At 43.9% G+C, this 21489-nt stretch overlaps 1 protein-coding gene across 15 annotated transcripts in view; it reads right to left on the bottom strand.

The window, feature by feature from the left end:
• STX8 (syntaxin 8) overlaps nt 1-21489 on the bottom strand; it is a 243623-nt gene that overhangs the window by 212232 nt on the left and 9902 nt on the right. For 9 of the 15 annotated variants that reach the window (XR_014305041.1, XM_082708229.1, XM_082708234.1 and 6 more), the window contains 2 exons: nt 17998-18092; nt 8540-8650 (listed from right to left, as the gene is read on the bottom strand). Coding sequence is in view for 9 of the 15 variants with exons in the window: in XM_082708229.1 (XP_082564355.1) it covers nt 8540-8650; nt 17998-18092 (206 nt within the window). In the remaining 6 variants the exon portion in view is untranslated. Of the gene's footprint in view, nt 1-8539; nt 8651-17989; nt 18093-21489 lie in introns of all 15 variants that reach the window. The other 6 variants (XM_082708239.1, XM_082708241.1, XM_082708231.1 and 3 more) reach the window with 1 other exon arrangement.

Below are 21489 nucleotides of genomic sequence, written 5' to 3' on the forward strand. Positions count from 1 at the left end.
GGGATTGCAATGACTAATATTTATTCATATCTCATGGTCTTTAGATTCATGTGCCTGATCAGTCATCCAAATGGATAATCCTTCTTTCCACTCAGTATCTGACTGGAAGTCAGGCTACTTGATAGAGTTCCTTTCCTATCCCACGGAGAGGGGTAAAAAAAATCTGGACTAAAATGCCTATAGAGATCCATTAGAGTGATTGTCAGTCTTGTGAGTACATCCATCACCAAAAAACTTCAAATAGCTATTCTGTCAAGTTCTGAAACACTTACGAGACATTTAAGAGTATTAGTTAAAATGTTCTACTTCATAATCTCCAAGATATCCTGTGGAGCTGAAAAGATAGTGCAGAGAGTCAAGGGGGCATATGACACTATAATTCATGTTAAAAGTAAAAGAGGTGAGAGGGAGATCGGGGGGGGGGGGGTGTGCGCGCGCACGCGCGTGCACACACACATGCTGCACCCCTGTATGTAGAATCTCTCGGGAGGGACAGATTAAGAAACTATTAGAAGTGGTTGTCTCTGGGAAAGAAATGAGGAACTTCACATCTGTTGAAGTGGGAGGGAGCTCCAATCTTCATTGATTACTCTTTTGTACAATTTGGGTGTTTACACCATGATGCACAACTTTTAGATTAGATTTATATTTTTAAAAATTCTGTCAGTTCCCACAAACCACTGGGATATCCCAAAGGGTCAACATTTTGGTCTAAGCCTTCAACCAAACTGCCTCTTCTACAAAAAGAGTCACAGAAACCACTGTCATGTGATGTACTCAGTTCTTCTCCCCAAGGAAACACAGTCATTACATACACTGTGTGGCTGCTTATCGAACCAGCAGTCAATGCAGAGAAAATAAAATGTACTAAGACAATATACAGTCCAGACTTTTCAGGTCAGTCTCTACCCAAATACTCCACCTTGTCATATGAAGTCTCAGTCCACGCATCGAATTAACCTACTGCATTTCTCCAGAATGTGGAGACCAGGTCAGAGGCTATGACCTCTCACCAAGAGTTAAACAACTGACAGAAAACGTACAAGATCATCTGTCTGCAGTAGAAATCAGCTCTATGAGACCACATAAATGTGTCACTAGAAGAACAATGGTGAAGTTCAAAAGCACATCTCTTGAACCTCGTCAGGCAGACAGGTGGTAGTGGTAATATCCTGGCTTCCTTAAAAAGTGAGCTGAAGGTTTAAAGTGATTATCTAAGTTCCACGTGAACCTAAATAAAATCACCCAGAAGGCCAGTGAGCTACCACTTCTCTGGGACTTCAGGACCAGGAGAAGGGACAGGAGATGAAGGTCCTTAGTATGTTCACACAACTCGAGAACCTTCCTCGTCTGGTGTCAGAAGACACTTGGAGATGTAGTGAGTTACCACTGCTGGAAGAGCTGTGGGAGGAGGGCCGAGGTGGTCACTATGGCTTGCTTTCCTAGCTTTGCTAAGTCTCTTCTCACTTCTTATCAGAACCCTGATTCTGTTCAAGGCTCCACTGCTCAGGGAACAGAGTTTCAGCCCAGGGAAACATGTCTCCTGGGCAGACCCAAACCAATCATGGCAACCCCATTCTTCCCCAGCTTTTGGCATAATCTAGCAGGTGATGCAAGCCTAGCCTAGCTCTATTTTAAGCCAGCTTACTGACTGGGAAGCTTCTAGGAACTGCTTCCTCTCTCTTAAAAACAAACAAATATAACTGGAAAATAGAAAATCAACAGAAAGTCTAGAAACAATCAGAGTAGTAAGAAAGTGTTTATGATATTGACAGTGTATGGTATGAATGGTTTCACATAAACGACAACCAGAAAGCATGATGGCGTGAAAAAGTGAATCTAAAACCAAAAACACAAAATACCTAAAAATACATTAAACCAGAAATGTGTACAGCACACCTGAAGACATTCTGAAAGCCCTGAAAGACAGCTTGGCCCAATGGAGACATGTTCCTAGAGAGGGAGAGCCAGCAGTATAAAGGGTTACAAGATTGAATGGAATGCCAATTTTTAAAAAATGATTTTTCCCTTTTTAAAACATTTAAAAAATCCTTTTTAAAAAAAAAACCTTCTTAAAGGTTTTAAAAAGGTTTAACTCCTTTTTAAAAGCTGGGTTAGCTGATTCTAGAATTCATGTTTTAAAAAAAAAATCAAAACTCTTAAAAAAGAAGTGTAATGACAAGAGGCGAACTCAATCATGTATTAAAACGTACAATAAAGCCTGGAAAGTAAAGGTGCTGGCATGTGAGTAGTCAGAGAGACCCCCAGAACACACCACAAAGTCCAGAAACAGATGCAAATATATATGTACACAGACATATGATATTACAAAGCTCATCACCTCAAAATTTGTGAAAATAGATCATTCAGTAAAAAATGAGGTTAGTCCAAAAAAATTGGGTAGCCAAGTAAGAAAGAAAGTGGGATTCATACTCTTCACCAAATTAAATTCCAAGCGGATCAAGTATTTAATGGATATGAAATAAAATCCCGAGAGTACTAAACAGAAATACAGGAGAATTTCCTGATAATCTTGGTTCATTACCATTACATATAATAACTACATAAAACTCGACTAAGAAAGAACCATCTTCATATGTTAGATTGTGATAGGAACCCAAAGTTTAATGACCCCATCTCTGGGGCAGACTGTATGGAAACAGGCACTCACATGAATGGCTAGTGTAGGTCCACACTGGTTCTATGCGAGTTACAACTGCAAATGCCCTCTGATCCAGCCACCCTATTTGTAAGAACCCATCTAGAGACAGATCTTCCCACAAGTGAACTCCCTTTCATTCACCAACATTATTCTATAGTAGAAAAAAGTGTATGTATTAAGTACGTAGGCACACGTATAAACTATATGTGTAACGATCGGAAACAATACACACATCTGTTAGCAGGAAGCTAGTTGAAGATATTACGGTACATGCATATAATGAAATATTGTAAGAAATAATAAGAAATTAATTAGAAATTAATTAAGTTAATAAGAAATATTGTAGCTATAAAATTAATAACAAACCTCCTGGTTTGGGAAGCTCTTGGGTGTATTTGATTAGGTGGTAGAACGATACATATCATTTGTATGAAAGATGGAGGGAAATAAGGAAACATACTCATATTTGCCGGTATATGCTTAAGAGAACTTTGTAAGGATATGCCAACGATTTTTAACAGTGATATTTACATCTGGAAGTGGGGAACAGAGTGGAAGGGAGATTTGTCCCCAAGTCCTGTTAAATGCTTTTCAAACTTCTCAGCCGTGTGAATATATTACTTACACAGGTATGCATTCTTTTGCTACTTCTACTTCTAGAAAAGTAGCCTGCTCATGTGTTAATCACTTGATGCAACATAAAGTATGAACCAATGACTCTTTGGGAAAGATACAAATCATCCTTCTTATAACTCGGGCTTTCATTTGAAATAAAACTGCCAGTGACTTAAAATGGGGAAGGGCTGCTCTTCATGTAAAATTTCATGTAGATTTTTCTTTCACCCACCTTGGCTTCCAATACGGTGACACTGACATGAAACATGAGCTGGAGGGATCATACTTTACCAGCTCAAAGAGAGAAATCTGAAATCAAGTGTAAAGTTCACACTCTCAGAGGACATGAGCATTCCATTACCATCATTATTCTTTTGAGTTTAGCCATCCGCCTGCTTATTAATACACTATTCCTGACACACAGCAACCATCTCGACATCTAAATAACTTCCTATTTCCTATAATCCTCAATATAGTTGGCAGTGTGAGGATTAAAGCTTAGCCAATTAGCCACCCACCACAGCTGAGTTAATCACATAATGTCTGAGATGCTCACGGAGCAGTGGAGTATGCAAGGATTTTTTTTTCTCTCTACAGACAAAGATTTAACTAATTGTGAGACCCAGCCATGCTCTCAGATATAAAGGGCAGCAGGATTTAAAAATCAGAAGCTGTGTCACCGCTTAATATCTTCTGAGAGACATTGTTACCCAGCGACTTCTTTAACAAGTTTCCAAATGCCCTAAATTAGTCAACCATTGCTTATTTAGACTCTGGTCCTACCGCAAGGTTTACTGCTTTTGAATAATGACCGGTTAATCCGTAAGGTACAACTAAGATCCCATCACATGACAGCTCCGCATTCAAGGGCGTGATTGCCACATTAATGTCGGGTTCAAGGAAATGCTAATCCAAACTGGGGTCTGACAATCCTCTCGCCTCCTTAATCAGGCCACATACGAGGAGGAAAGGAAGAGAGAAGGAAGGGGAGGGGGAGGAGGACCCCCCAGGGAGAGAGGAGGCTAAGGGTTCCAGGGTGGCAGGGGCAGGCAAGGGGGGGTCACACAAAGGAAACCGGAAGCGGGGGGGGGGGGCCACGTGATCTTGTGTTGGGGCTGCCGGTTATCACAGGGCTCTAAGAACTGATGAGCTGATCCGCCCCAGGCCTGCCACAGGGAGCATGCCGCATGGTGGCCTTGTGGCGTTAAAGACAAATTGTGCCATGGAGAGAGCGTCTCTCACATGCTTAAGTTCTGATAAGGCTTTCCGGCCCATGTTATTTCTGTAGGTCTGTAGGTCAGGACCTAAGGCGAAGGCATGTGCCACCACCCAGCCCCCACTGCCCCCACCATGGAGGACAAAGTGACCCGCAGTGACAGAAAGGATGACAGAAGCAAACAAAAGTGCCGGAGGAATCTAGGGGTCAGAGAAGTAGACAAAGACACTGGAGGAGCCCAGAACCAGGAATTACCCGTGGGGAGGGCTAAGGAAGCCCTTGTAGGTCAGAGAAACCGAGTGGCAGAGAAAGGAATGGGGTTCCTCCAAAGACAGAGTTGAACGGCTCCAGTATCAGGAATGACCGAGCATCGCAGCAGTCAGGAGGCAAAGGGACAAGTCTGTGAACCCAAACTGCTCCTGTCTCCATCTGAACTCAGATTCTCAGAAGGCTAGAGAAAGATCAGGGTTTGAGAAGTTGGAGAGGGTAGGGGAGGACTCAAGTGTGGGGGTTAGGGGTACAAAGGGCAAAAATAACACTCTGACGTAGGCAGGTGAGTGAAATCACAGACGAAAACTCTGACTTACAACCTCAGACGATGACTTCTAGCCCAGACGTGACATCCTTTCATTCACACGCTCACCAAGATCCTTATTTCCTGCATCTTGCACGTCTGCAGGGGTGCTGTGTTCCCTGCCAAGTTGGGTCAGGGCCGCCTGGGTATCCCTTTCAAGGCCCGCAGGCAGATTTCCCTACAAATCTTTGAGGCCGCTTTAATCTAGCAGGCACCCTCTCATTGATCAGATCCTCTGGGAACGTCTACTGGACTCGCACTTTGGGGACCGAGTTCTGGGCTGTACTGTGTCCCCACAAACATTCCGATGTTGCAGTGCAAGCCCCTAGTACATAGCTCAGGACACAACGACATTTGGAGATGGGTTCTTTTGAGGGGTAACTTAAAAATGAGGGCATCAGGGTGGGCCATAATCCAGCACAACTGGTGGCCTTAGAGGGAATCTGGACACGGGCACACACAGAGGAACAACCACGTGAAGTCGGCCATCTACCAGCCCAGGAGAGAGGCCTAGAAGAGACTCTCTGTCATGACCCTCAGAAGGAACCACATACTCCTTGATCTGGACTTCTAGCCTCTAGGACTGTGAGCACAGACGTTTCTGGTAGTGACCTTCCAGGCCACCTAGCATTACCTTTCCTCAGTTTCCCTAAAATTCTCCCACTCATCAGTTTACTTTGGGGCCCAAGGAGGCTTCAGGTGACAGAGCTCCAGAAGGTTAAGTCAGTGCCAGTCGTGGATCTTGAAGCCAGAATCCACGCACAACCATTTGCTAACAAAACAACGAGTAGCAAGCCGGGCACCGGGGAAAGATGCCATGACGAGATTTGGACCGACAGAATGGGCAGGCACACTGGAACAAATCTGGTCAGACAGAAGCCCTCCAGGGTTGGATGGGGGGCGGGGGGAGCAGGGAGCAGCCCAAGATCTCTCCTGGCCCTACGGTGACACGATGCGCCAGAAAGAACATCCTCCGTTTGCAAAGGTTTTGGAGTCCACAAAGCCCTTCATGTACCGATCACCTCATCTGGTCCCCATGACAATGAAAGAGAGGCAGCGCCCATATCTGCACCTCAAGGTCAATGATTTTGAAGCCCAGATGCCTGGGAGACCAGCAAGCCACTGAGCTAATCCCCACACCGGGTCCCACCCTTCTCCAGGGCGAAGAGTTTGCATCTGGAGATGCCCACATCTGGGTGAAACCTGAACTCTGAGACTGAACCGTTTTAGAACCTTGTGCCAGCGACCCAACCCCTCCAGACCTCAGTTTCTCTAGTCTAAAATGGACGTGTGTGCTAAAGATCTCCCGAGCGAGTGCAGGTGCGGACTCAGATGCGAAGTGCCACCGCTAGGAACAAAGGATAAGGGGCTGTATTTTTTAAATGGGAAGGTGCCTTCAAATCACTGAGGATCTTAAAAATGCAGCTTCGGGGGTCCTTGGCTGGCTCAGTGGGTAAAGCATATGATTCTTAACTTCAGGGTCCTGAGTTCAAGCCCCAAGCTGGGAATGGAGCCTACTTCAAATAAAATTATTTTTAGAAAATGCAGCTCCAGGACACCTGGATGGCTCAGTCGTTAAGTGTCTGCCTTCGGCTCAGGTCGTGACCCCAGGGTCTGGGATGGAGCCCCGCACTGGCTCCCTGCTCAGCACGGAGTCTATTTCTCCCTTTGCCTGCTGCTCTGCTCTGTCAAATGAAAAAAATCTTTAAAAGAAAAGAAAAGAAAAAACAAACCAAAACCCAAAATGCAGATCCAAAAGGTCAGGGGCGGGGCCTGAGCTGTGCGTTTGTAACACGCTCCCAGCTGGTGCTGACACCTGCGCGCAGGTACCACTTTACATGAACAAGGACGTGGAAACGATCACAGGAGAGAAGACAGGTGATAAGCAAGTGGGGACTAGAAAACCCACAAAACCCATGAAGACCTAGCACAGGAGGTGGTCCCCCTGGCATCTTTATGGGACGCAATGAGTAGGGCCTGGCACATAGCAAACGCTTGTCGAAGGGTAACCATCACCGTCCATCATGGTCACTACCTCCAGGACCACAAAGCAAGGGTGTGGAGATGCCCCTCATAGCCTCTGCACTTGACCTCTCCTCCTGAGTACACCTCAGTTCTCTTTCTGGACTGCAAAGACCACTCCCTTCAGGGTAAAGGCCCTGCTTGACAGATGGCACTGACTGCCCGTGGATCCCCTCTGCACTTGACCCTTCCTCCTGAGTACACCTCAGTTCTCTTTCTGGACTGCAAAGACCACTCCCTTCAGGGTGAGGGCCCTTCTTGACAGATGGCATTGACTCTGCCCGTGGATCCCCTGGCTCGTGTGTTCATTTCACCCACTGCTCGCCGCCAGAGAAACACCCCGCTCACCCGAGGCTTCTCACAAACCCTGCCCAGGACACGATCCCTCCCTCCCGGACTCCTCGGCTTCATCTCTCCACTGCAATGACTTAAGATTTCACTGAACTTCCCGTATCTTTCGTAAGTTCTTTCTAAAAACCCTGGATCACATGCTCGCCAGAGGTCTGAGGCTGACAGGAAACTGTTTCCCTCCTCAGCTTGCCACAGGGCCATCGTCTGCAAACCTGGCTGCCTGTGGGCCTCACTTTGGACTCTCTTTCCCCCACCCACACCCCCACTTTAATTGTCTGAGGTGGGACCTAGTAACATGTGGCCGAAGGTTAAAAAACAAAACAAAACAAAACAAAACAAAACCCATTGCCCTCAGGAAGCCGTATTATTTCTGATCAGGAACTCCACAGAAGCAAGCTCCTCTCCAGAATGAAAGCCTCATCCCTAGAGGGGAAGGTAGAGAAGTGTGTTTCTACTCAAAGTTCATTTCCTGCTGTGATGCTTTCCACCAAGGAGCTTGGAAGTGGGGTGTGGGGGGCAGTTCTAAAGACGTAACCATAAGGGATCGTGAACCCCAACCCTGGAAAGCTGGATGGCCTTTCTGGGTCTTCCAACAGAGCTGGGCACAGGACGGCCATTAACTGTGTTGGCGAGTAAATCACTTCCAGGCACAGAACAGGCAAGAATAAACCTGCTCCACTCCCATACCTTCATGAGCCACAGACGACAAGTCTCCCTAGGACACAGCTTTCCAAGGTGCCAATGGGGGGAAAAAAAAAGGAAACAAAAGAAACACCTCTCTTCCCCCACAGATGAGTACATGCCTTCAGGAGTTTAAAAGACAGCTCCCATAGGACAAAGCAAGCAAAAAATGCAAAGGACATCTGCTGACATCCGTACTCTCCCCAGTCTTCCCTCAGGATGGAATTTGGCTGAACACCCCGATGTACTACATCTAGAACATTAAAGAACACTAAACTGAAAGAAAGTGGGAGTCAAACACTCTAACAGAGCGGAGTGTATTTTACTCATTGAATTAAGCCGTTCAGCACGCCAATCTCTAATCTCTGCAAATACATCTTCACCCACCACGTAGTTCCTGTAAATGAAGGCGTCCTACCTGATGAGATCTGGTTCTGCACCCTCGTTCTTAAAGGATGCCACAAGTAGTCTCTCTCGAGTTACAAGTTCATCCAGCAGGTTCTGTCTTCGGTCTCCTTCAAGCTGTGTTCTGCAGGCGTCTCGTTAAGGTCCAATGGTGGGTGGATTACCTCAGTTTCCCTGTTCTGGTATTAAGGGAGCTCTCCCGGTCGGCTGTGACCATTACAGACCCTAAGCAACTGTGGCCAGAAGAGACCTGAACTGTTCTTCTCGTCCTGCTCTGACCTTCAACATCGCAGATCTTCCAAGTAAAGGGCCTTGACAGAACCGAAGCAGGGTTCTGAAACAGAACCTTTCCCCCACCCCCACCCCCGGAAATACAGCAGGTAGAAATTATCTTCCTCCCAGAGACTTACACTGAAATGATTATTCCTGTCGGCAGAGCCATCGCACTCAGGAATTCCTCGGGTTTTGGGTTATAGGAGGCAATGTTCAAAGGTGATTTCCTAGACCCTAGTACCCTAAGGTACTCTGTAAGGAAGGAAAGAGGTTCTCTATAGCGCCTTTCTTCTGTGTTAATGCCTATGAACACACCTCAAATAGTTTTTGTAACGTGCTACTCTATGCGACAGATTCGCTCTAAAAGGAGTTCCCATCAGTTCATTATTTAAGCACAAGGCATGGTATTTACCTCTAAAGACAATTACAAAGAAAGAATCGGATCTCAGTGTGTTATTCTAGCAAGCGCATTAAACCAGGAGTCCAAAGTCTACGGTCTCGCTTTGACCACTCTGTCTGATCTTGAGTTCCGTGTTTGGATCTCCATGTCTTTACATGCAATGCCAGAAAACAGATAACCTCTAACACCTTTTCCAGCACAACTCATGAGTTATGGCTAAAAAAATAAACTGAGGCTAAATCCATAGTTTTCTGCACTACCTTTCTTGAAGGAGGCTAAGCGAGTCCTTCTAGGCTGAGTGAGAGTGTGTCTGTGTGTGTGTGTTTAAAAACAAAATAAAATGTTCAGGGAGAACATATCGGCCATAAGAAGAACAACGGGAGAAAGCTAACCGATCCTTCTGAAAGGGCGTATCCAACACCAGACATAAAAAGTAAGTACAGAAATAAGCCATCTCGGCAATGATTTTTTCTGGCTTTGAGTTTGTTATTAGATGGCTTTTGTTTTACTGGCCCTGAAGCCCGGTAATCCAGCGTCACCCCAGCCACAATTACCTAGTGCTGGTAACAGTAAGAGTGAGTGAGCCTGCTGCTTTACATTCAGAGACGCTTTTCTATTTAAGAGGAAGATGGCAAACGCTGCATGGAGGTCCAAAATATTTCCAAGAAATTGGCCAAATCAAGCAGTAGCATCGCCCTTTCCCGCAGGAGGCGTGGGACCACGGCCCAGGGAAACTGCAATTTCTGCTGCTAATTTTGAACAGAAAGAGCTGGCTTGCTGGTAAAATCATAATAATCTTTAAAAATCCAGGAAAAAGGTCCCCGGTAACAGAGAGTAGTTAGTCAAACCAGGAATCCCTAAACCAATGCAGCTACGCAGTATCAGTGGTTTCAGATGATTAAAATAAGTCAATAAATAAATGAATGAATTCTCTGAATATTCCAGAATGCCACACTACCCCCACGGAAAATTGCTACCATTGCTCTTCCATTTCATTCTTGCCCATATGTCACTATGCCCCCAACTACGCCATCTGGGAAACTGTAAGGTAGCAACTGCAACTAAGAAACAGCAGGCTGGGGATGCCTGGGTGGCTCAGTTGGTTAAGCAGCTGCCTTCGGCTCAGGTCATGATCCCAGAGTCCTGGGATCGAGTCCCACATCGGGCTCCTTGCTCCGCAGGGAGCCTGCTTCTCCCTCTGCCACTCTGCCTGCCTGTGCTCTCTCTCCCTCTCTCTCTCTGACAAATAATTAAATAAAATATTAAAAAAAAAAAAAAAGAAACAGTGGGCTGGGCATCGGACTTAGCTCAGGTCATGATCTCAGGGTCATGAGATTGAGCCCCGCTTTGGGCTCCACGCTGAGTGGGAAGCCTGCTTGAGATTCTCTTTCCCTCTCCCACAGCCCCTCCCCCTGTTCATGCTCTCTTTCTCTAAAGTAAATTTAAAAATCATAAAAAAAATAAAAGGCCAAACATCTGCCTTTTGATCAATGCCAACATCAGGAAAAAGTATTGATGTTTCCTTTAGGGACAGACTGTCGACAGAGCAGAAGGCAAGAGAAGTTCTTCAGTGGGGAGGGAGAAGGAGGGGACAAGCTTTCAGAAGCTATGGCATGAATTATATGGGACAAAATGGGAATTTTAATTTGCAGAAACTATTAATTACATCACAGTACTAATTCGCTTTGTCCTGTGCCCTATGCTCGGCCTGCTCTGGCAACAAAAGCTGAACCCCCATCCATTCTTAAAATCAAAGTCAGAGTACACTGGCTCAGGATTTAAAGATTTTTTAAAAAATTATAAAAGTATCATTAGAGAAAACAGAAGGGGAACTTTTTGATAATCTTGGAGTAGGAGAAATCTTACTCGTCGATACTGAAAACGTAGAGGCCATGAAGGAAAAGACAAATCTGACTACATAAAAATTGCAAATATCTGCAAATGATAAATTTGTAAATATCTGCAAAATAAATTTATCAGTGACAAATGAAAAGAAAGGCAAAGGTGAAACGGAGAACAGAAGAAACCGTAATAATAACAAAAGTATTCAGTTTTACGTTAGTCAAAGAAATGCAAATGGAAACACAGTATCATTTTCACCCATCAGTTAGGAAGCGTGACCGGGAAGTTCTGGAAAGGGCAGAGGGAGCACCCACTGATACTCCTGGTGAGAATGTAAACCAGCTCAGCCAATGGCCAGACTGCCTTCTCAATGTCATAACATTCAGAAGACACATTCCTTCAACAGGACCTTCTGCAGATACAGTCACACGTCTACACCAAGACTTCAGAGCAGAGATGTTCACGGCAGCATTGTTTATAACAGCCAAAGAGCAGAAATGTCCTGCCGTCCACTAATAAGGAATTAGCACAATCCCACAGTGGAAGGTTTTGTAGCCTAGAAGAAAAGAGTAGCAACGCTCTTTATGGACTGAAAGATAGTAATTAACGTTGCCAAGGGCTTACTAAATACTTACATGTATTAGCTGATATGGAAACATCTCTAAAACACAGTGTTAACACAAAACAAAAGAAAAAGTAGCAGCAAAAAGTTAGAGTGGATGGTGTCTTCCCCTGCATTTAAAAAATACTCAGCAGGACACACATGTTTGTCTATTTACTCGGGAAATTTCTGGAAGGATACATAACAACTGCTTCCAAAGAGGAAGAACTGGGGATTCAGGGTGTTAGGGAGTATCCTGTTCATGAAGTATCGTGTTGTATTGTGTGCCAATCATAATGCTAGTTAATAAAATTAGAAGGTGCTTTTATAATAAAAACAGGAAAGAAAGGTTTTAAAATATAGCAGACACCTGTTATAGTATCAAGCTTGTTAAGCATGAACTTTAAGTCACATCAATTTCAAGAGCAGTAAAGCGTGGTGATCGTGTTTTGTAGGTTAGCAGCTAAAGAACAGAATCACAGATGGTTATGGCTACAAGAGACCTTAGCATTCCCCTAAGCTGGCTGGGGTTCTTCTGGTTCTCTCGACTACTAGCTTGTCCCAGTGTGGTTAGTGACAATGCTGGGCGAGAGCCCAATTCATTCTGCTTTAGGTCAGGGTTTGTCTACCATATCGGGCTGGCCTTGACCACCAAACCTTCTGTGGGCTTCTCCACCCTGGGGCTCCCAGGACTGCCCACTTAACTTTGCCACTGCTCAGCATCCTGCTAAAGTCAGTAACAAGACGAGTAATACTAATTCAGAACCTCCCCAGAGACTCCCTGCTAACCTGGGAAGACCGGACGTTTAAACAATTAGGAATGCCCTTCTCCTTTTTTAATTTGTATTTTAATCTACTGAGAGGACACAGCATAAGGAGATGGAGGGAAGAGGGCAAAAGGAGAAATCATAAATTAACAGCCCTTCTGCATGGCGCACTTATTACGTGGGGGTGTGGTTAACAAGAGGTCCAAGCAGAAAATAGGGCACACAGTCAGCGGCCAGTGCTGGGACCGCCTCCTCCACCAACTGGAAGAATAACCAAGGAGAAAGGTCGGAAGACAGACAAAACCATAGTACTCCGTCATCGGCTAGGCTGGTCTTACACATAAAGACAAGTGATAGGGATGTAGGTAAGGTTGTACGAGATGGGATGCAGACTTCATACTACTAGTACTTGCTACCAAGGCACATTAGCAAAGTTTCCCTGCTGTACTCCATCAGCAATTGGATCCTAAGAGGAAGGGGAACCAAAATGCTGCTGGTCCTTCAGGATGCCCCACCCCACTCCAGCTTCTGGATTTTCTATTTAGTAGAAAGGCTTAAGGATTTTGACAAGTCTGGGACATCTGGGTGGCTCATATGGTTAAGCATCACCTTCGGCTCAGGTCCTGATCTCCAGGTCCTGGGATCGAGTCCCAGGTGGGGCCCCCAGCTCAGCAGGGAGCCTGCTTTTCCCTCTCCCTCTGCCTCACCCCTGCTTGTGCTCCCTCTCTCTCTCAAATGAATAAACAAAATCTTTTTTTTTAAAAAAAAAAGAATTTTGGCAAGTCGTGCTTGTGAATTCATCACTCTGGAGAAGGAAGAAGTTTTCAGACACACTTATTTTTTGGTGCCTTAACAGAAGAGTTGCAAGAGGACAGTTTAAGGTCCTAGAGGCCAGACTTCTCCAGCTCACGTGCATTGCATCCTTTTTTTAAGTTAACAAACTGCACTGAATATTTTTCATGTACCAGACTAGGTCCTTACCTCCCTCAAAGCACTGACCACATCTTGCAAGCACTATTTCAATACTATCATTTTTTGTGCTTTGATATAACTTCTTACATGATGATGAACTCTGTAAGGACTACCTGTCAGTTCCCACAGTAGCAGGGATCAAAACAGTAAATAGCAGGTAATCCTCAAGGGGGGCTGACTACACACCGAGCACCCACCCTGCACATCACTGAATCCTGCCGACAATCCTATAAGCCACGGGTACTTTTACTACTCCTATATCCAGATGAAAAAACCACACACACACAAAACCCAAGGTACAAAGAGGTTAAGTAACTTGTCTGAGGTCACATGGTTAGTAAATGTTGAAAGCTACCTTGTATGCAACAGCGTCACCCCCCAGTAGGAGGGGCTGGTCCCATGAGGTGCTCTAAATTGATTCCCTGCAGCTTTTTCTTTTTTCTTTTCTTTTTTTTTAAGATTTATTTATTTGACAGACAGAGATCACAAGTAGACAGAGAGACAGGCAGAGAGAAAGGAAGAAACAGGCTCCCTGCTGAGCAGAGAGCCCAATGCAGGGCCTCGATCCTAGGACCCTGAGATCATGACCTGAACCAAGGGGCAGAGGCTTTAACCCACTGAGCCACCCAGGCGCCCCCGGCAGCTTTTTGAACAACCTGGCAATGTATGCGTATTTAGTCCTCCTCTAGACAGACACGAAAGTCTAGAAAGGTGAAGTTGCTCTTTGGCCTTGAGGAAGTACCAGAGCTCATTCAATCTCAGCTCTGTCTGGTTCCAAAGCCGGGCCGTTGCCGCTAGACTGCAGCAGAAATACTTCCAGACAAATTGGGGGGGCGGGTGATGGCAGACTTCATAAAAGTTACGTACACGCATTTTGCCAGGTATCTGAAACAACCACAACAGACAAAACTGCCATCCACCTTTACTACCCAGGGAACAAAGCAAGGAGACCTTAATGCGGAAAACTGCAAAGGTCACGAGACTACAAATCAGAAAATCCCTACTGACCTCAACACCGTCCTGTCCTCACTTTCCCCGCCATTCCAGGCACCAGTGAAAAACATCAAGTACAAATACAGTGTTTGGGAACCACCTGACGTCCCCTGGAGCCCCAGGGGCTCTCCCCAGCAGCTTCCTGGCTAGCCCCCCAGCACCTGCCTTCATGCGGTTACAGTGATGGCTACACCTATCCACCCACCTGTCTGTCTCTCTCTCCCCCCCAAAAAGACAAAGGGGAGAAAAGTTATTTATAGTTTTAAAAAATCATTTCTATAGGACTTTTCCCAAGACCCAAAATACCTTTTTATACTGAGACCCTCTGTAAAGAGACTTTTTTTTTTTTTTTTTTTTAATTCTCCTTCAAGTTATAAAGGTGCTGCCTTTGAGAACCCAACAAAAAGACGAGCTGCACATTAGGCCAATTCTAAGAATAATTTCACTTCTACCTGACATTTCACAGGCGGCCCTCCTGTGGCCCAGGACTTTTCTCAACCAGCGGGGTAATGAACAATTCCTGTCTCCAAGAAACACGGTGAATAGAAATTAATGGTATTCAGTAATTTTAAATTCTCTGGCTGCAGGACTTTGGTTTATGAATTGCAAACTAACCAATTCAAAAGCACGCGACTTTCAATTTCACTCCACATTTATTCTTGCCAGGAGAAAATACTTTTTCCAAGAAAAAGCAGTAACATCTTATGCCTTCACTCCGTGAGTTTAATTGTTTGGAAGGCATTTTCTGAGGACTTATCTTTCTGGCAAACCGTAGTGTTCTTTGGAAAACTGCACAAATGCATAAATTTACTAGGTGAAGTGCCATAAACCCTCAACTACCCGACACAGTAAGGACATGTGGTATTCAAATATTCCCATTAAAAAAGTCACCCAACATTAATTAGGCCTCCAAAAAAAAAAAAAGGATTAAACAGTCACTCTGTTGGTGATTTACAGACAAAAATTTTTCTAAGAATTACAACATCATAAAGTATACCTAATAAACCACAGTGAACAGTGTTTAAGCTTCCTGATGATTAAGAAGGGTCTCAAGGATTTGCATTATAAACAGGATTTGTCTTGGCATCAGAGCAACATGCCCATTATTAGGGAATTCTAGTGGAAGACGTTCCAGGTGACAGATGACTGTATTATTTCTACTAAAGTAGAATTCGGTTTTTAAACAACTGGCTTTGGGGCCAGACAGCCCTGACTCTGCGTCCGCACTCTTCCATTTCCCAGCTGTGGGGTCTGGGGCAAGTTCCTTCAGTCCTCAGATTCCTCTCCCCGTGTAAAACTTTCCTCTGCTGCGATGTGGGATTTGTTTTCCAGCTCTACCCGTGAGCTGGTATGCAAAGGTTGACCTGGGCTCTGTACCTTTTTGGTAAAGAAAATAACGAACCACCCACAGAAGTAGCTATCCCATATGGCTTAAATCTGGAAATAGCTGGGAAGATGAAGGGCAAGGGAAGGGAAGATGTGGGGAACAGAAAGAGAATTAAAAAGAGGCCTTCATAATGCAGAAACTTCCTCCTTTCCATCAAAAGAAATGGTCTCCCTGAAAACGCAGAAGACCTGAGCGCCCCCTTGGGGTAGGAGACAGGAATTCCATCTTTAGTACGGGTTGCATTTCCAGCAAGAGATCCAACTATTTGAAAAAAATCCTTAATATTTCAAAGAATGCTGTTACAGTCCAGCTGAGTTTCTGCTTTATCCTACAACATTCTAAATTATCCACAGTCATGTCCTTAAATATTTTCATAATGTGTTTAATAACTCTGTTCTATATTTTAAAACATTTTTATATATTTTTCGTGCTTCGTTCAGCAAATTCTGAGATGACCACAAAACCAAAGTCTATGAGATTTCAAAAGATGGTCAGGCTGAAAGCACTCGGAACAAAGTCAAGGCAATTATTACAGCCACATGCTCCTCCTTAACTAATAATGAGCAGAAGTTACTAATATAAAATGGTTAGAGTGCTTCATTTGTTTCTTTTTTGTCCTGTAGTTTAGCACATAAATATCATAAGGGGCATAATAATCAGTAACCTTGATGGATAGCAAATACACAGTTGCTAATATTAAATCATGAAAGGACTATTTAACATAGGTGCTTTAGGTTAACAAGAAAATGAGCGCATGTAGCTGGACATCACTTGTGGACACTAGCCAGGCCGACTGCAAACCATCTTAAGTCGACATATTGGGACTTGTTGATTTTGATAAAATAAAAACCGTTTGATAATAGATGTGTAGGGGGTGCCTGGGTGGCTCGGTCAGTTAAGAATCTGCCTTCAGCTCAGATCATGATCTTAGAGTTCTGGGATCCTGCCACCTTCGTGGGCTCCCTGCTCAGTGGGGAGTCTGCTTCTCCCTCACCCTCTGCAGCTCTCCCCGCAAACATGCACATGCTTGCTCTCACTCTCCCAAATAAATAAAATCTTAAAATATGTGTGTGTGTGTATACATATATATGTGATAGATATACAGGAATAAATAATACCAGATAGAGGTTAAAGTCACAAACTAAATGTATTAGAATATTCCAGCCCCCCACTGTTTACTGAAATTAAACTTTTACCTGAAACCTTAGTGTGTTAGTAACTGAGTATCTACAAACTCATGCAATTAATCTAAACAAACCTCCCTCCAGCATATGCTCCCTGGTAGCATAAAGGGGTGACGCTTGGGGAAAATTATGGTTCAAACATTTTCTATTATTTTGCCAAAAAGCTAGATTCCTACACTCTCCCACTGAAAAGCAGTAATAACCATTTCTTTAGATACTCAAATCTGGCTTTTTGGCATGAACTGGTAATTTGAGGAAACGATGAGAGGGTAAGAGAGGAGCACTGTGAGGCCAGTTTTCAAACCGAGATAAACTCAGGTGCAAAGGACTAGTTTAGGTAACGGGTCACAGGTGTTTTCCTCAACTGATCAGATTATGAACTTCTTAAAAAAAAAAAAGTTTCAACACTTGACAGTGTTGGTGGGAGGTTGAAATGGGGCACAACTTGCTTCAGGCCAGGACTCTCTGCCCGCCCCTCCCCGGCCCCCAAACTCCCAAACCAGGGGCAAGCGTCTGTGCTTCTCGAAGAGTAAGAAGGCGAACGAGTCCCATCTCAATAACCTACATAAACAGGGGAAAATCCCCAAAGATGTACAATTTCTACTGCTACTGGCCTCTTGGGAAAAGAAAACGGACCAGTCATAACTCTGGCCACTCCAGCATCGCCACAGCTGAGGTTATGGTAGAAGGTCCCCTCCCCTGTTGACACAGAGGCTCACCATCTCCAGGGCTGTCTAGACAGGGGGCAGCGTGGGGCTCGGTGCAAACACAGCCCCGGCAGAAAGCACTGGCTTCCTAGAGCATAGAGGTTACACCCAAGTCACACCCAAATAAGTGAACGCCTTCAGCGTATCTTGCTTTGCCAGCATATTGCCTGTGAACCACGTAACAGATCCTTAAAATAGAAATCGAGAAGATCGGCAATATTTTGGAAACCCAGGTCTTCCTCAAGCTGTGGAAAAAATCTGGGTGGCCCAGATTCCTTCCTTTCTTAAAATAAGACTGCGTTTCCTCCCACTCTAGAAAAGAGGTGGAAATGTTTACATGGATACATCTGATGTGTTGACACAGCTCTTAGTAGCAGGTCCTTCAAAAGGGCGATCTTGTCCTTCAGATTCTGCAACAAAGTTCTGATGGTCACGGTAAGCTGGAAAGAAAAGAACACATCCTCAGTATGCTGGTCCAGACCTGTGGGATTTACTACAAATATCCAGTAAACACACTGTCATTCCTTCAAGGGCGAGCAGGCAGAGATGTCTGACCTCCCAAGGACACCCGCAGGGCGGTAAGGCATCTGAATTTTGGTCCAGTCACCCACCGAATGCTTGTATCCATTTTCTACTGTGACCAGGCGGTAATGGGGCCATACCTGAATAGGCAAACTGCCACTTGACCCTCACGGTCTGAATTCTGTCCTCTGAGCCTCTACCCTCCGATCCCATTTGTCTACCTTGGAGCCATGCAGGAACCTGGGTTCCCTAGTCTGCATTCACCAGCGAAAACCCCCCAGTTCCCCCGACCTTGCTTCAAATGACAAGCCATCGAGTTCCACTGCCACCGCAGCCAGTCTTGTTTAAACGCACTAGTGTATTTCAAACCCATGTAAAAGTTTTCAGCGGTGTGTTGTCCTTATACGACGTTAACCACACATGACTGTTTTTCTGAGAGTGTGTGAATCTTCTCGATCATTCTACAGACCCCGAGGAAATTTTGGTTTGTGACCCTGAGTGCTGCCCTGAAGGATGGAGGGGGGTGGGGAGAGAGGCTCTTGGGAACTGAGAAATATGAAACATAAAATTGCCCATGTAAATTAAATCCAGTCAGCCATGGGTGAAATCAGAGATAATGTTTTCAAAAGACACGATCACAGGTTTCATTTGCTACCTTGTTTGGAGTAGCAATTACAAACCTGCAGCGGAAGGGAAGGGGCCTCCCTCCCAAGATTGGCAGGGTCACACTAGGGAGGAAAATAGCAGGACACCAGAGGCTGGCCGAGGGCTACACACATCAAGCAGCCCTCAAAAGTATCGGGCAGCCAAGAAAAGTTTAATCTTAACTATTCTAATACCTCTTGGAACCATGGAAAACCACCTACAGTGTTTATGAGGAAATACCGAGGAAAGCAGATCTCCCCTCATTCAAGAAATAAAGAGCAAAACAAACAAACAAAAAAAGCAAAACACACCCCCCGCCACACAAACACACATCCAAACTAAGAAAAGTCTATAAAACTAAAGCTCAAAATCATTCAAAAGACAAAAAAGAATGTAGCCATTAAAAAAATATGATTGGGGGCGCCTGGGTAGCTCAGTGGGTTAAAGCCTCTGCCTTCAGCTCAGGTCATGATCTCAGGGTCTTGAGATCGAGCCCCGCATTGGGCTCTCTGCTCAGCGGAGAGCCTGCTTCCTTCTCTCTCTCTCTGCCTGCCTCTCTGCCTACTTGTGATCTCTCTCTGTGTCAAATAAATAAATAAAATCTTTAAAAAAAATACGATTGAAATCTCAATATGTTACCACAGAAAGAGAGCCATGATAATCTATTCAAAGAAAAAAAAAATCAAGTCATAAAATGAAATGTCATCCATATTGAGAAAAAAATCAATCCAGGAACTAAACACTTAAAATGTCATGGGCCATTACCCCTAAGTAGTGGGATTTTAAAAATTTTTTATAAGAAAATGATTACTTTAATAATCAGGAAAAGTTTTCTATCATCATCATTTAACAGAAACTTCCCAAAGTACAGAAAAAGACAGAAAGTCTAATTTATATTTTAAGCTAACACAACCCTGGCAACAGGCACTGACAGAGATCTTGAGAAAAAAAGAAACCACATGCCAATCTCCCATAAGGATTATAAAATATAAAAGTCTTTTAAAAAGATTAGCAAAGCAAATTCAGAATGATGTTAAAATGATAGTATATCACTACCAAGAAGAATTTATACTAGTAATTGCAGAACAGTTTGATGGTAGAAAATCTAATAATAAAGCTGACAGTGTTGGTGATTAATACAATATGGGGGGATTAACTAAAACCAAAACAGAGGGGCACTGGGGTGGCTCAGTGGACTAAAGCCTCTGCCTTCAACTCAGGTCATTATCCCAGGGTGTCCTAGGATAAAGCCCCGCATAGGGCTTTCTGCTCAGCAGGGAGTCTGCTTCTCCCTCCCTCTCTCTGCCTGCCTCTCTGCCTGCTTGTGATCTCTCTCTCTCTCTCTCTCTTTCTCTGTTAAAGAAATAAATAAAATCTTTTAAAAATATATTAAAAAAAACAAAACAGAAACAATAAAAACTAAGAATGAAACGGTACTACCTTAACAACATTATTCAGCTTTGGTCTAGAAGTTCCAACCAATGCAATAAGACAAGTTAAAGAAATACACAGGGGCTGGAAGGAAGAAGAGGAAATCCAATATTTCCAAATGGATTCGTCTGTTTGGGAAAATTAAGTGAAGGCACTGACAGATTACTAGAAACAGGATAAGAAGTCAGTAATCAACTGTAAATTTAAAAAATCAAGGGCATTTCTATGTTTAAGTAATAGGTCGGGAGACCTGTTTTTAATTATTAATTTTAAACATCATTAATAATGCCAACAAAATCTCAAAAATATCTAATACGGTGCCCGGCACAGTGATTGTGGAGTAAATAATTGATGGAGCAATGAGTAAAAGGAAACACTTAATATTATAAAAATGTAAATGTCCCCCAATTTAATCTTTAAATAAACTACATAACTCCAGTCCCATCTGGAGTTCTTTTATTGGAAAAGAGGTGGTAATTGAGGCACAGTACAAAAGAACTTTAATTAAACTATGCAAAATTATTCTAAACCATGGATAAAGGGAAATATAGGAAGAAAAGGAATATGTGATGGACGGGGACTTTGACAATCAGTTCTGGAGTCTTTATAAAAACCACAATAGGAACAACAGAACAGAAGGTCCAGGAATGGTGCAGCCGCGCAAAAATTCAGTGAATGAAATACAGGATATTTCGTATCTTGGAGGGGGAAAAAAGTAAAATTAGATGCCCACAACATAACCAAAATAAACTTCAAATATTTTAACGATATGTGCTTAAAAATAAAAACTGAAGGAAAGCTTAAAGATTATTTAGGTGATCAGATAAAATATTTATACAGTCTCTGGCTATGAAAGATGTTTATCGCCATGATCTCTCCTCTTTCTAAAAGAAGAGAGCATAAATAAAAATACTGAAAATTTTGGGGTGCCTGGGTGGCTCAGTTATTAAGTGACTGCCTTCGGCTCAGGTCATGATCCCAGGGTCCTGGGATCGAGCCCCACGACGGGCTCCCTGCTTGGCGGGAAGCCTGCTTCTCCCTCTTCCACTCCCCCAGCTTGTGTTCCCTCTCTTGCTGTGTCTCTAATAAATAAATAAATAAAATATTTTAAAAAATATTGAAAATTTCAAATCCAGTTTAAAAACAAGGGACGCCTGGGTGGCTCAGTTGGTTGGACGACTGTCTTTGGCTCATGTCATGATCCCGGAGTTCTGGGATCGAGCCCTGCGTCAGGCTCTC

The sequence above is a fragment of the Mustela nivalis genome (assembly GCF_964662115.1).
Source record: "Mustela nivalis genome assembly, chromosome: 17".
NCBI classification, from domain to species: Eukaryota; Metazoa; Chordata; class Mammalia; order Carnivora; family Mustelidae; genus Mustela; species Mustela nivalis.